General features: G+C 58.0%; 1 protein-coding gene across 38 annotated transcripts; it reads right to left on the bottom strand.

Annotated features, from left to right (window-relative positions):
- Positions 1 to 150: 150 nt before the first annotated feature.
- GREP1 (glycine rich extracellular protein 1) lies at positions 151 to 14150 on the bottom strand. Of its 38 annotated transcripts, none has more exons than XM_089896335.1 (26): positions 13132 to 13979; positions 12986 to 13015; positions 11536 to 12148; positions 11378 to 11431; positions 10637 to 10666; positions 10509 to 10541; positions 10350 to 10409; positions 10198 to 10230; positions 10040 to 10075; positions 8853 to 8882; positions 8026 to 8186; positions 7524 to 7551; positions 7391 to 7423; positions 6409 to 6462; positions 6242 to 6274; positions 5857 to 5892; positions 5439 to 5570; positions 5140 to 5184; positions 4813 to 4854; positions 4676 to 4708; positions 4208 to 4270; positions 4092 to 4121; positions 3947 to 4006; positions 3695 to 3794; positions 3463 to 3507; positions 151 to 1723 (listed from the first exon to the last, which is right to left on the bottom strand). In XM_089896335.1, the coding sequence occupies exons 3-25, from the start codon at positions 11705 to 11707 to the stop codon at positions 3471 to 3473; spliced, it is 1335 nt and encodes a 444-aa protein (XP_089752461.1). In that variant the 5' UTR covers positions 11708 to 12148; positions 12986 to 13015; positions 13132 to 13979; the 3' UTR covers positions 151 to 1723; positions 3463 to 3470. The 38 variants fall into 38 exon arrangements, 37 of the variants coding, with proteins under 37 accessions (XP_089752461.1, XP_089752450.1, XP_089752456.1 ...); XR_016387841.1 differs by lacking the exon at positions 151 to 1723 and adding exons at positions 3016 to 3066; positions 3302 to 3355 and having other exon boundaries at positions 4628 to 4708; positions 4813 to 5184; XM_089896324.1 differs by having other exon boundaries at positions 4628 to 4708; positions 4813 to 5184.
- Positions 14151 to 15182: the final 1032 nt, after the last annotated feature.

Below are 15182 nucleotides of genomic sequence, written 5' to 3' on the forward strand. Positions count from 1 at the left end.
TCCGAGTTGCCGCAGGCTCCACCCCTCACCATCCCTGAGGCCAGGCGCTGCGTGTGCAGTGGGCGCCCCCAACTGGCCTGAGGGTCCATTTAGCCACGCAGCCCCCTCTACAGCCCCGCCCGCCCTCCCTACGACAGCCAATGTGGAGAGTGTATGGAGCTCTTTTTTTGGGGGGGTTTGCCCTTAGGGGTTCTGGAATGATGCTCCTGGTGTAGGTCAAGATCTACGCAAATTCCCAATGAATGATCTTACAGAAAAGATGAAACGATATCAATTCAAAAGCAAAGTTTGACATGCAGCATTTGTGTTAACGTTGTTAAGAACGGTTGTAAACAACACAGATGGGTGACAATCAGGAAAAAATGAGAAATGGTCAATCTATTTAAAATTGGAATATAGAAATATTTATTAAAACATATTAGAGGGCTTCCCTGGTAGCACAGTGGTTAAGAATCCGCCTGGCAATGCAGGAGACACGGGTTCGAGCCCTGGTGCGGGAAGATCCCACATGCCACGGAGCAAATAAGCCCCTGCGCCACAGCTACTGAGCCTGCTCTCTAGAGCCCGCGAGCCACAACTACTGAGCCCGTGTACCACAACTACTGAAGCCCGTGCGCCTAGAGCCTGTGCTCCACAACAAGAGAAGCCACCACAATGAGAAGCCTGTGCACCGGAACAAAGAGTAGCCCCTGCTTGCCACAACTAGAGAAAGCCCATGCACAGCAACAAAGACCCAATGCAGCCAAAAATAAATAAATAAATATATTAAAAAAACAAACAAACAATATTAGAGGCCTTCCCTTGTGGCACAGTGGTTAAGAATCCACCTGTGCATATAGGGGACACGGGTTAGAGCCCTGGTCCAGGAAGATCCCACATGTCGCGGAGCAACTAAGCCCGAGCACCACAACTACTGAGCCTGCTCTCTAGAGCACGCAAGCCACAACTACCCACAATTACTGAAGCTGACGCGCCTAGAGCCCTTGCTCCGCAACAAGAGAAGCCACCACAATGAGACACCGAGCACCGCAACAAAGAGTAGCCCCCATTTGCTGCAACTAGAGAAAGCCTGGATGCAACAATGAATACCCAGTGCGGCCAAAAATAAAATAAATTAATTTAAAAATATATTAGAACATTTCTCAGTGGGTTAGAAAGGATATCATCCACTGCCCTCACTGAGACCATCTTCTCTGTGGCCCCTGTGCCCAAATGCTCCTCTTAATTCTGTTCTCCAGTAAAGAGACGATGTGGGTTATTCCACACCTCAGGTCAGAGAAACACAAGATGATTTTTTTTTTTAAAGAAATGACAAAAATAAATGACATCCAGGATTTATTTATTTTTAATAAATTTACTTATTTAGTTTATTTTTGGCTGTGTTGGGTCTTCATTGCTGTCCACGGGCCCTCTCCAGCTGTGGAGAGCAGGGGCCACTCTTCGTTGTGGTGCGCGGGCCTCCCACCGCTGTGGTCTCTCTTGCTGTGGAACACGGGCTCCAGGCGCGCGGGCTTCAGCAGTTGCAGCATGTGGGCTCAGCAGTTGTGGCTCACAGGCTCCAGAGCACAGGCTCAACAGCTGTGGCACATGAGTCTAGCTGCTCGCGGCATGTGGGATCTTTCAGAACAGGGCTTGAACCCATGTCCTCTGCATTGGCAGGCGGACTCTCAACCACTGCACCACCAGGGAAGCCCAAGATTATATTTTTAAAGAATCAATACTTCTGTGAAAAAGCAAAAGTCTATAATGATTCTCAAATAGAGCAAATTAAATGAGGTAGGCTAAGAGAAATCAGTCTGGAATTCCAATAATGTTTACACAACCTCCTCAAGGTTGTTCAACCCAAAACCTTGTGCATACTGCAGTCAGATTTTGGTCTACACTTGTTATCCTAAATCAGGCCACAGAAAGACAAGCTGAGTTCCTCATAGGGTGCCAAATCCCATCAACTCTATTCAGCTGGAATTCTTCAGTTAAGACAAAACTTCACCAGATTGCAAAAGGTGTAGGCTTGGGAAGGCACAGCTCAGAACAGAGTCTCAAAGAGACTGGTTCCAGGACTAGCCAAGCCCTTGGTCAAAGTTCAGAACAGCAGATCAATCCCCAATTGTGCAACCTCCATTCTGGACCCATCCTAGGAGAGTAATTTGCTTCCACATTTCTGGGTGATTAAACTTATAATCACGGGATGAGAAAATGAAGCAATCCAGTAGCACTGATTACTGACATTGGATTAGTAACTGGCTTTTTAAAATGTTTGAAAGTGTTCAGTAATCTGAGATATTAAATGTCTGATTTATTCATTTCCAAGAGGGGCTCATTTCCAAAAGCCCCTTAAGTGCTTAGGAAGAAGTTGCTAGTTGGATTTGTACACACGTACGCCACCCCCTCACCCTGTTAAGAGATCAAGTAGATTATGTGTGTAATTGTTTGAAGTGTCTAAGGGAATTGAATTAATCAAGCTTGTAAAACATGCTAAATATTTAGGGAGAAGCTGATCTGTCAAATTTATAATCTAATTGAGTACTAATCAAAGAATGTGAAGTGAGTTTTACATCCAAATTATAAGGTCAATCAATAAAATGAGGTCTGGAAGCAAGTATAATGGCTTAAGGAAAATGAGATTTTTAGTTGGATCATTTTAATAAGTTAATTATAAATTAAAACACAAATGACACACAAGTCCCCTAACTTGGACATGGCTCCATCGCCAGATTGTGACCACGTGATGCCCCCTTCCCCAAGGGCAGGCCTGAGTTCTCACATCTCTCCCATCTGGAGCACAGCCCCTGGCACACAGCTGTGTTGATGTTTGTTGAAGGAATGAATAAGGGGCCCCCAGCTGGCCCCCAACCCAGCCAGTGATCCCCTGCACACAGCCCACAGAGGCAAACAGGGAAGCACATTGCCTTTATTGATAGTTCCAGCCCACAGGAGACCCCAGGCCAGAGGCCAAGCCCAAGGGTCTGGCCAGCCTCGCCAGGCAGACCAGGCTCTGATACAGAGGAGCTCAGAGTGGGCAGTAAATCTGCTCTGGAGCTCAGCATTTCCCAAGAGGGCAGCAGCCTGGGAAGAGGCAGAGCAGGGCCGTGGTGAGCCCTGTCTCCCTCCTTACCTCCTGGGGGACATGAGTCCTCTCCCTCCCCTGGGCTCTGAGGCCAGTCACCCAGCAGACACACACAGGTAGCCTGAGAGCTGGCTATATGTCCCCCCCGAGGGCTGGGGGTGTCCCCCAGTGCAGCCTGGAGGGGCAACGATGGTGGCATGGGAGTGGGGGCAGGGGCCCTGCATTCCCTCTCACCTCCATAGCCATTTCCCATCAGGCCATTGCTGCCTCGCTTCACCTCAGGGCCCCCTAAGGCACACAGACAAGCCAGGGCACCCCAGTCGCCAGAGGACTTCACAGTCCTCCTGCCCACCCCAGCTTTACCCCAGGCCCTGGGGTAAAGGACCCCCACTCACCTAAGGGCTCAGGGCCCAGCTCTGGCCTCAGCTGCCCATAGGGCCCTGGGGGGAGGGGCAGAGGTGAGAACACTGAGTCCCTCCTGTCCCCCTGCTACTCCCTCCACCAGGAGTGCCCTCCCTCCATCTCTGCAGGGCTATAAGGTGGGCTGTACGGCTAGGCCCAGGGCCCAGAGCCCAGTTCTCCACAGCCACCCGACCCCTGATGACCCGTTCCCACACACCCCATTACCTGGCTGGCTCCTGACCTCTGGCCCCATATCTAGGCCTCAAGTTGGCCCTCCAGGGCTGGAGGGAGGGCCAGGGAGAGCCCCTCGGGGCCCCGGCCTGACCTGAAGGAGGAGAGCCGGCTTGGGACTCCTGCCCACTGGAGTTGTACATTCAGGATGCCCCAGTCCTTCCAGGGTCTCAGAGTCCCTCACCCACTCGGCCTGGTCCCCGCCACCCTTGCTAGGGTTCCCTCTGCTCCCCCAACGTTTCTTACCATTTCCTCCAGGGGCTGGAGCAGCCACATTGGGGCGCACAACTGCTGCCTTCTCATACCCTGCAAGAGACCCGGCTGACTCCTGCCCCGCCCCTGGACATCCCTTCCCCCACCCGCTGCACGGTGTCCCCTGGGTCCAACTCACCATTCCAAAAGCCATCAGTCCCAGGGAACCCTGGAGGAAGAAAGGGAAGGTCAGAGGCAGGAGCAGCCCCTGAGCCCAGAAACCCCCACCCCACCCTACCCAGCAGCCCCAGGCACCTGGCTGTGCACGGGCCTCAGGGAAGACCCCGGCTCCCAGACCACCATTCCTGTAACCAAAACCTGTAGGACAGCGGTGGGAGAGGGGCTGGTTGGAATGGGGTGGGGGCAGCATTGGAGGGGGCCAGGGTGACCTGCTCATGGACAGGGAGGGACAGACAGACAGACTGACTCAGAGGCAGCCTAGAGAGGACCTCCCACAATCCCCCACCATCATCCAGCTAACCCAGTGGAGCCCACCTTCTGGAAGCTGTCCCTCCCTCCCTCTGGGCACTTCCCTTTCTGCCTGCTGAGTCTGTCACTCTGCCCTCACCTGAGACAGGATCCCCCTGGCTCTGGCCACCACTGTGGTCCAGTGCATAGTACATAATCGCTGGGTGGATAAGGACAGAGACTGACAGACAGACAAGGAGCACTCACTGTGAGGGAGACATAGCTCATGCCCAAGATGGGGACCCGGGGGCTCACCGACTTTCTGGGGCTTGAGGCCACCACCAAAGCCTGGGGGAGAGGAAACAGGGGTCAGAGATAGCCGGTTTCGCCTCCCTGCTTCCTGCGCTGTTGGAGGGGAGAGGAGGGAGAACTCAGGCGAAGGGCCTCCTCACCCAGTTCTGCTCCTGGTCTGTAGCCATTCGGAGGCTGGTACCCTGTGAGGGGAATGGAGATGAGCAGGGAGGACCCAGACTTTCCCAAACTCCTTGGAGGCCCAGTATGGACCTTCCAGACTCTGAGGAGGAAGGGACTCTCCTCATCCACAGGGAATGGAACCAGAAGAAATGAGATATGAAAGCAGCAAGAGATACCAAGGGTAGACTCAGAGAGGGACTTCCTGGCCTTAAGGTGCCTGAACACCTGAGATGACCCAGGGAACAAGGGAGATGGAGGAATGATCTGATCTGGCATGGGGTGGGGCAGGGAAGGCAGATGCACACCTGCTTCTTGAGGTTTCGGCCCCCACTGGATGGCTGGAGTAGGTACTAGAAGGAAAGCCAGGGGACAGGAGTGAGCCCAGGGTGGGGCAGGTGTGGAATGTCGCAGACTGCCATGGGGGAAGGGGCTGGGGGAGCTGTCATATTGGGGGTCATGTGGGGTCTCAGGGCCAGAGTTCAGGCTTTTCCTCACTGACTTGCTGGAGATCAGGCCTGGGGGATTCTGAGTGGCCCAGCCAGGCCCAGCCCCTCCTGGGACCAGGTACCCACCAGGGCCCCTCAGGTCCCTTATCCGCACTGACCTGGGAACTTGCCGTTCTGCACTGGGGGAGGGGGCTGGGATTTCAGGCCCCAGCCACCTGCTTTATCTGAAGGGATTCCTGGAGTGGGAGGCCTGGCAAGAAGCCACGGAGGGACCCCACCACTGCAGGGACCTAGATGGGGAGGAAGGGAGGGGGCAGTGAGCCCAGGCCAGTGCCGCCCCCAGGCTGCCCTCCTGGCCTCCACATGGCCAAGCCACCCGCCTGTGGTGGCTTCTAGGGCAGACACACCTTCCAGGGGAGAGAGTGGCCAGGCCAGAAAAAGCCCAGCTCCCACGGGCCACAATCTGCTCTGGGGACAAGGTGACTCAGCCACCTGATGTGGTTCCTGCTATTGCCCACCTTGCCCTCCACCTCCCAGCAATATCCCTCCACTTCCCTCTGTTCCCTGCCCCTTCACCTGGCTGGGCCCCCAGCCCATTGCCATTGCCATATCCTGGAGAGGAAAAGCAGGGATGTGAGGGACAGTATTGGGCAGTGGGGTTCTGGAAGGACAGCAGGAGGAGGTGCGGGACAGGGATGGGGAGGGCTCTGGCTCATCTGGCTTCTGAGGTTTCAAACCCCCTCCCAGACCTGCAGGAGAGACAGAGGCTGCCTCAGACCCGACCAGCCCTTCCCCAGAAAGGAGCCCTCTGTCTCCCCTACTGAGGCCACCACTGAGCTCACCTGGAGGGAGCTGCAGCCCATTCCCTGACATGTATCCTGGGAGGAAGTGTGGGCATGAGGGCAGGGGCTGGGTGGGGGGGACTTCAGAAGGGGCAGAAGGGAGGCAGGGATGGACTCACCTGGCTTCGGAGGGCTCAAGCCCCCTCCCAGGCCTGGGGAGAGACAGACAGAGGCTGAGTGACAGGTGGACCCCACCCTGCCCCTTCTCTTCCTCTTTGCCCAGTGCGCCCTGTGCCCCCTCTTCCCCACCTCCCAGAACTGCAGGGCCTGACCCTGCCCCCCTCACCTGGCTGGGGCCCTTCACCTGGGAAGGCTCCAACTCCCAGCCCATTTCTATAAACTGGGGAGACAGAGTGGGGGTTATGAGGAAGAATAAAGTAGGGGGAGTAGACAGTTTCTGGGGGTAAGAGAAGTGGGGGGTCCAATTCTGACACCAAGTCCAATTCTGGGGTTTTTCCAACACCACCAAGCAATTCTCAGACACCATCTGGGTGTCCTACAATTTAATTCAAGTCCGACACTGTCTACCTGGAGACAGCATCAGATCCCACAGGTCAAAGGCTCAGACTTCTCCCCCCACCCCCACCCCACATTTCAAGGACCAATTTCCAGTCTAAGTTGTCACCTGTGCTTCTGACCAACTGGTTGTAGATCAGAGATTCCCACCACCGCCTCCTCCTTGGGTTTGATTAATTTGCTAGAGCGGCTCACAGAACTCAGGGAAACATTTTACTTACTAGATAATCGATTTATTATAAAAGGATATAACTCAGGAACAGCCAGTTAAAAGAGATGCAAGGGACAAGGCACGTGGGAAGGCACAAAGAGCCACCCTCCCAGCACTTCCAGGTGTTCACCAGCCCAGAAGCTCTCCAAATCCTGTTCTTTTGGGGCTTTATGGAGGCTTCAGGCATGATTGATTAAATCATTGACCAGTGGTGACTGACCTCCAGCCCCTCTCCCCTCCCTGGAGGTCACGGAGTGGGACTGAAAGTTCCAACCTTCCAATCACATGGTTGCTTCTCCTGGCAACCAGCCCCCACCCTCAGATGACCTAGGGGCTTTCCAAAAGTCACCTCATTAACATAACAAAAGACATATCCCTCTCCCTCCCTCCCTCCTTCTCTCTCTCTCTCTCTCTTCTCTCTCCAGGAAATTCCAACGCTTTCAGGAGCATAGTGCCAGGAATGTGAGGAAGATTAAACATACATATTTCTTCTTATAAATCACAATATCACAGGGTGGTAAGAGAGAAAGGGAGGGTTTACCTGGCTTCTGAGGCTTCATGGCCTCAGCAATGCCTGGAGAAGAAAGAGATGGGAGCAGGTAAGGGACCCATGACCCCCCTCTGAGCCTCTCCTCCAGAACCCTGGCATCTGCCCCCAGCACCCACTCCTGTACCTGGTCCGTAGCATGGGAACCGCAGACCCTGTGGGCATGGGCAGGAGGTGGGGGGGTGGGGAGAGGTTGAGGAACACAGGAGGCCAGAAACTGGGCTTCCCTTTCCTCCCAGTTTAGGGACCAGAAAACTTGGAGCCTCCTCTGCTGCATTACATTACCAACTCTGCCCTCTCCAAGGAGCCCAGGAGAGGACCCTCAGAACAGAGTCTGAGTGGGGACCACCTCGCCCCCTCCTCTCTCCTCCTCGCCCAGCCTCCAGCTTCTCCCAACCCCTCAGTTCTGAGCTGGGGGGCCTGTGAGGGATGGAGGGATGAGCAGGGGGTTGGGGACCCTGGCTAAGTTAGAGGCAAGGATTTGTGATCCCCCGTACAGAGCCAAGCCAGAACCCTGGAGGCTCTCCCCGACTCCCTCTTAATCCTTCACCAGTCCTGCCTCTTGAAGGCCTGGGAGATGGGAGAGAATGCCTAGATGTGGACCACACCCCAGAGCCCACCAGTCTCACCTGGCTGGGCTCCCAGCCTGTAGCTATTCCCAAATCCTGGGGGGACAGATGGAGATGGGTGTGTGAATAGGGGGAGGGGAGATTAGGGTTTGCAGGGAGGTGGAGAGACATGCCCGGACAAGGCTCACTTGGCTTCTGGGGTCTCACACTAGCTCCGAAGCCTGGTGGAGAGACAGGGGGCAGGTTAGGGCTCCTGGCCCCATCCCTGGACCTCCCTAGCATCTCCAGGCAGGCCCACCCCTACCTGCTACATAGCCATTTTGAGCTGCAGGGCCTGGGGGCAGGAGACAGGGGCTCTGGGTACAGCCTCTCTGAGGCCCCTGCACAAAGAAAGGTCCTTTAGCTCTCCCCCACCACCCCACCCCCAGCCGGGCCCTCGGCCTCCTCCTGGGGTCCAGCCTCCCTGTGGAGCCTGAACGCCATCCCAGCTGCCTGAGTCCCGTCTGGTTGGTGTCACCACCACCACCCACACCAACCAGCCAGGAAGGTGGACACCTTGACGTCCCCTTACCAACCACATGCTCTGCTCTGGGCATGAGCTCCCGCCTCCTTGGCCCCCAGCCATTTCCAGAGCCTGTACCCTCTCTGGTCCTCTCTCTCTCAGATGCCCCAGCTCAAGATTTTCAGTGGGGCACGGCCAGCAGGCCCCCGCCTCTGCCTCCACCTCCCCAGAATGTGCCCCCGTTACATTCACGCTTCTTTCCTGCCTGCCTCCTCCTGCTGCCCAGGCTCGGGAAGGCCTGCCACCCCACCTGGCTGGGCTGCCCTGGGGATGTTTGTTGAAGGAGTATTTGTTGTGTGATGCCAGATGGGACGGCGGGTCTCACCTGGCTTCTGAGATTTCAGTCCTCCGAGGCCTGCGGAAGAGAAGGAGACTGTCCAGTGAGTCCACCCGGATCCCCGTCCCCTCAGAGCTAGGGACAGCACCTCCACCCCTGCATCAGCCACCCCCTCGGTGAGCCCTGCACCCCTAGAGCTCTGGGGTTGCACCCGGCTGGGCTCCATTCCCTGTCCCAAACCCTGGGGAGACAGAGCAAGAGGCCTGAGGAGAGATCAGGGACTCAGGCGAGATCAGGAGTCTCAGGACTCCTGAGAGATCAGGAGCACAGATGCAGAGATAACAGACAGAGCCCAACAGAGCAGAGCATGGCTCACCTAGCTTCTGGGGTTTTCCTTTCCATAAACCCCCACCTTTGGGTCTCCGCCCCCCCCAACTCAGCCCTGGTCCCCTCTCTACCTGGTCCAAAGCCATTTAGAGCTATGAGACCTATGGGGGGGGGGGTGCGACACAGGAAATCTGGATGGCACTGAAGTGAGAGTGAGCCCCAGCCTCCCCGCCTACCCAGACCCCTGCCCTCCCCTTCAACATCCCTCCATTCAACCTAGCTAGGTTCACAAGAGGGGTGGGGAGCTCACTGGGGGGACCTGTGATAGGAAAAGGGCTGGGGAGACTGAGGCGGTTGAGAGATGGGATCCCAGATCCAGCCTTCCTCCATCCCTCTGGCCCAGAAGATTCCTGGGGTCTTAACATCCTCGCTCCTCCCTGCTCCCGCTCTGGATGCCAGGACCCAAGCCCCGCCCCCCGCCCAGAAACGCCAGCAGACTCCTCCCCAAGTTCTCCAACCCCTGCCTACTCCAGGTAGACAAGGTCTTTTGCTCCCTGCTTAAAACCACAAAGGTGTGTCCCACTGCCAGGTTCAAGTCCCCCCAGGCCTCCAGCCTCGGGCTGTGTCCTCTGGCTTTCCACAACTCTGGTGGATTGTCCCCCAGTCCTGACCACAGCCTGCAAGAGCACCTGGGGGTCCCGGCTTGGGCACTGGGCCCAGCGGGTCTGCAGCCAGGTCAGGGTTGACCGGCTCTGTGTGCAGTGTGCAGCCAAGATCGGGCTCGGGCAGGCACTTGGGAAAGTTGGTGGAATGAGTGAGCCTCTAAGAGGCCCCCTGTTAGGAGCCCAGAGTGGTGGCCAGCAGTGATCTCTCCCTCCCCCAGCAGCCTGGGCCCTAGCCACCCTCACCTGGCTGGGCCCCCAGGCCACGGTCCATGCCCTGTCCTGGAGAGGAAAAGCCATATGTGAGCAGTGGATTGGGGGAGGACTTTGGATGGGAACAAGGACAGGGATGGACAGGGACAGAATTAAGATGGTGGGACGGAAGGGCAGGGTCTCTGTCTCACCTGGTTTCTGAGGTTTCATGCCCCCTCCTAAGCCTGGGGAAAGAAGAACTGAGCCACATGCAATGTGGACCCCTCCCAGCCCTTATTCTCCCCCAAGAAATCAAGTTTCTGCCCTCTCCCTCCCTCCTTTCTAGGACCCCAGGTGCCCTCACCTGGCTGGGCTCCAACTCCTGGGAAGGCCCCAGCTCCTAGCCCATTCCTGCTCCTGAGTCCTGGGGAGACAGAGCAGGAGTGAGTAAGGGGAGCAGGGGTGGGGGTGGAGGGACGATGGGGGGCAGAGGACAGGGACATAGGGACAGGGTGGGGCTCACCAGGCTTTTGAGGTTTCACGCTCCCTCCAATTCCTGAGAAAGAGACGGAGACTCGGTGAGGGAGCCTAGAGCTCCTGTGAACCCCGAACCCAAGTACGTGCATCCAGCTCCCCCCACCCCTCCCCTACCTGGTCCCTGGCCGTTCTGAGCCGCGGGGCCTGTGGAGGGAGAGAAGGAGGGTGGAGGCTGGAGCCCAGCCAGTGCTGGGTGGGCTCACACCTCCTGTGGTGTCCTCACCCCACAACCTTTGTGCCCCCCAAAAGTTATTCCCCTGGAGCATGCCCAGAGAGGGGCCTGGAAGTCTGGAAGAGCCTCCCCAAGACCACAGCTCAAGCCAGAGGAGTGGCAGCAGCGGGTAATGAAGGGAGCAGTCCCTGGGAGGGTGGCAGAGTGGCAGGGCTGGGGACAGGGTGAGAGGGCTCCCCCGCACCTGGTTTCTGAGGTCTTATGCCCCCTCCCAGCCCTGGGGAGTGACAGAGAGATTGACACTGACCCCTACCAGCCCCTCCCCTAAGAATGTGGGCCAGGACCCTGAACCCCGCTTGCCTGCCCCTCCCTGCAGCCCCCTGGCTGGAAAAGCACCAATGCTGAATCCATTTCTGCTCCCAAATCCTGGGGACACAGAGGTGGCACTGTTGGCTGTGGGCTGGCAGGTTGGGGCAGGCAGAAAGGGCCAGGATAGAAATGGATGGGGAGAGTGCCAAGATGGGCAGGGCAGGGCTCACCTGACTTCGGAGGTTTCATGCCCCCTCCCAGGCTGAGCCCCTGCCCTCCCCCCAGAACGCAACTCTCTCCGGGTTCCCTGATTCCAGCTCTGTTCACGCCTTCCCCCTCCCTGGACCACAGGGTGGTGCCCCAGGTGCCCTCACCTGCCTGGGCTCCAGGCCCTGGGAAGTCACCAGCTCCCAGCCCATTTCCATATCCTGGGGAGACAGAGCCAGAGGGAAGGATGGGGGGAGGGGCTGGGGCTTCAAAGGGCAGGTAGATGGAGAGGTGGGCAGAGGGGCGGTCATGGAGCAGGTCTCACCTGGCTTTGGGGTTTCACCCCCCTTCAAAAGCCTGGGGAGAGAGATGCAGTAGATGAGGGCGCCCCAGGGAACCAGCCTCTTCCTGGGGTTCCATGAGCTGAGGGCTAAGGTGGGGGGCATTTGTGGTCCCAGCTGAGGTAGGGGTGGAGCAGGGGTGCCCTTGGTCTCCATTCCCCAAACCAGACAACTGGAACAGTTTTGGTCCTTCCCTTTGCCTCCAGTGAGTCACCAGTTGTGCCCTGAGGGAGCCTGAGGGAAGACCCAGTGGTATCCTCCCCACCCCTCATATCCAAACCCATCTTTTTCCGGGAACCTCCTCACCTGGCTGGGTGGCAGCACCTGGGAAGGCCCTGACTCCCAGCCCATTCCCATTCCTAAACTCTGGAGAGACACCTGGGGAGACAGGGCAGGAGAGGGTAAGGGAGAGGGGCAGAGAGATGAGGAGAGACAGGTAGGGCGAGGCTCACCGGACTTCTGGGGTTTCACGACCCCTCCAATGCCTGAGAGGGGGATGGGGGTCAACTGAGGGTCTCAGGAGATCCCATGTCAGGGGTGCCCCTAGAATCCTGGCCCCACCTCCACCTGTTCCCTAGCCATTGGGAGCTGGAGGACCTGTGGGGAGAGGAAGCCATGAACTGGGTGGGTTTGGGGTGAGGGTGCAGGACCCTTGGACCCCACCAGAAACAGCAAACTTGAAGGCTCTCTGTCTGTCCCTTCACCCCCTGGAATCATTCACAAATCCTGCCCTCTGCTCCGAGGCCTGGGAGTGAGCAGGGGGATGGGCAATGCCCAGCCCCACCACTCACCTGGCTGGGCTTCTAGCCCATGCCCAGTGCGGAATCCTGGGAGAAGAGATAGAGGTGAGGGGTGTGAGAGAAGGGTGGGGAGACAGAGAGAGAGCCAGGGCCAAGCAGGGCCCACCTGGCTTCTGAGGTTAAACACCCCCTCGGAAGCCTGGGGGAGACCCAGTGAGCCAGTGAGAGACCCAGGACACCCTCCACCCCATAGCCATTCTGAGCCAGGGCCTGTGGGAACTCAGCTCCAGTCCATTCTTCCCAAGAAGGGTGGGGGACGCAGGAGGGGCCCTGGCTCCTGGGAGCTCACTCCCCTTCCTTCCTTCTTTTGGCTCTGAGCTGGCCCAGGGCCTCGCAGTGAGCTGGGCTTGCCCGCCCTGGAGTTGGGTTCTGTGGGCAACCGGGGAACAAGCAGGGACAGGAAAGAGTTGTACCCCCGGGGCGTGTACATGGTGAGACAACAGAACCGCCTTGGTGGATTCCTGGGGCAGGGGAGCGGTGTGTAGGAGGGAAAGGACAAGGCCTGCAGGAAGGGTGGTGGGCGGGCTTCTCCACCCAGGGCTGGGGTGGGGGGGAAAGTGCAGCAGTGTGGTCCTCAAGTGTTTCTGAGATGGCTGTCTCCCCCAGACCCAAATCCCATTTGCCCATGCCTTACCTGCTCCTAGACCACTGGGGGGGCCATAGCCTGTGGGGGAAACGGGAAGTTGAGCCTGGGGGGCAGGAGGGGCCAGGAGCTGGGTGCCCTGCTCTTATTCCGAGGACACAGAGCTGCCCCGCCCGCCACCCCTCAGCCAGCTTTACCTGATGGATAGCCATTCAAGCCTCCTAAGCCTGTGGGGTCAGGAAGAGAGGGTGACTTAGGAGGCAGCAAAGAGCTGAATCTGGATGCTCCCTGCAAAGTGAGAGAGCACACCTCCGTCTCTGGGCCTCAGGTGCCCTGGGGTCACTGGAGGGTGAGCAGACTGGTGGCAGGGGCAGGAGAAGTGGAAGAGTCCCTGGCATGGAGGGAGGCGTCTGGGCCATACCCCTGGGAGCAGATCCCCCTGTACCCTCTTCCAGGGGCAGTTGCACTTCTGGCCTCCATTCTTACTTGAACTCCTCCCTTCCTGGAAATCCCATCCTCATCCGCCAGCCCCGAAGTCTCTCCTGCAGCTTAGGTGTGTCAGGTCTCAGGAGGAAGCCCCTCTCCCACCTGTAGGGCCCCACAGGTCCCTGGAGGGAAGACCCTTCCGGACACCCCACCCCTGGCCCCGCCCCAACTCGCCTTGTCTCCTCCCTTCCTGTCCTACCTCCACGCCTTTGCCTCATGTCACTGCCAGCAATGTCCTTCCCCTTTCCTGTCGCAATCTGCCCCACCCCCACCCCGCAAAACCAACTCTAGGCCTTCCTCCAGCCCTGATGTTCTCACACCCAGGGTTGAGATTCTGCCCCATCTCAACTCAGTTCCAAGGGTGCGAGCTGTCTGTTTCTCACACTTGAGCTGACGTGAACAAGGTCACCTGCCAGGAAGACACGGATGACCCTGTGTTCTCCTGGGCCCCAGATCTGGATCCCAGAGCAGGGAACATCTGGGGTGCTCCCCCAGAGAGCTCCCAGACCCCGGCGAGGGGAAGACCAGGCCCTCTTCCTTGACCCCAGAGCCTGGAGGATCCACTTACCTTTCCCCAGGCTAGGAGACAATGGAGGTAGCCCTAGGGGAGGAAGGGGGGCCCTGACTCAGGGCAGGCACCCCAGGCATCTATCCCCCAGTCTCCCAAAGCCCTGCCCAGCCCAGATACACAGACCCTCCCCTCCTTCTCTCTGGAGCCCCAGCATCTGGCCCAATGCTCTACCTACACTCCAAGCCCCAACTTCAGCTGCCCAGACCCGCCAGCAGCCCTGCTGCCTGCTCTCACCGCCTTGCCTTGCAGGCTTTCAGAAGTCAAGCAGAGCAGGAAAAGGGTGGAGGGGAAGGCCCAGGTGCTCATGATGAGGGCAGAGTGAGAGGACACCCACGTTTTGGGCCTTTAAACACCTCTGCTATGTGGGGGCCCACACCCACTTCCCCCCACTGTGAGTAGCAGAGGCTCCGCTGGGCTGGCAGACCCCAGGGGGCAGCCCCCGCCCACCCCCTCAGGCCTCTTCCCTGCTCACCCCTCATCCATCATGGGTGCTGACAGCCGGGACAGGCCCCTACCTAGCCCCTCAGGCTCCTCCACCCCTGTCAGGGACTGGGGCCCTGGCGCCAGGCCTGGAGGGCTCAGCTGCTCCCCCCAGCAGCTGGCGAGGGCAGGCAGGCACCCCAGGCCCAGCCTAAACACAGCTGGGTGTGGGGGTGGGGGTGAGCCAGGCCCAGAAATGTGGGCGTGGCTGGCTGGGGAGGCTCTGAATGAGTTACTATGTTACAGGAAGGAGACAGTATTACAGAGGCAAGTGGCCAGGGGACAGTGTAGCAGACTGTATCAGGACTGTATCACTGTATCCCACAGGCAGGCGTGTCCACGAGAGGAGCTGGGCTATTAACCCATCTAACCCTGGAGACCGCAAGGATCACACCAGGAGACGGCCCTTTGCCCCCAACTGAGTCTGGGCTTGCAAAAGTGGGCCTGAGCCTCCCTTCCATGAAGGATGGTGACACACAGGGATGGGTCACCCCATGTTCAGCCTGTCCAAGAGTCCCTGCTGTTTCTTGAAGGCTCAGCCAGGGTCCACCTGCTGCACAAGTCCCTCCCAGCTTCACCTCCATCTCCTGCTCTGCTCCATCTGCACTGACTCTAACTTTAGGGACAGAATCTGGGGGAGGGGGAGCTGCTTAGGGTGCGGTGGGGGCAGGAGTGCAAAAAGGGTACCTGGAGGTTAGTAAGCACTCTCCA

Source organism: Delphinapterus leucas, chromosome 15 (genome assembly GCF_059928025.1).
Source record: "Delphinapterus leucas isolate spDelLeu-1000000601 "Yukka" chromosome 15, BTC_Dleu_Yukka2, whole genome shotgun sequence".
NCBI lineage: Eukaryota > Metazoa > Chordata > Mammalia > Artiodactyla > Monodontidae > Delphinapterus > Delphinapterus leucas.

Bases quoted from the DNA above. Each gene is read 5' to 3' on its own strand.
- GREP1 (XM_089896299.1), bottom strand. From the start codon at position 11,707: ATGGAGACCAAGGGCACCCCTGCTCCACCCCTACCTCAGCTGGGACCA. The intron at 5,185-5,438 runs GTCAGTGCGGAT...CTTTCCTTCTAG, and splicing joins GCAGAACGGCAAGTTCCCAG to TACCTACTCCAGCCATCCAG. The intron at 3,356-3,462 runs GTGAGTGGGGGT...TGTGTGCCTTAG, and splicing joins GCTGGGCCCTGAGCCCTTAG to GGGGCCCTGAGGTGAAGCGA.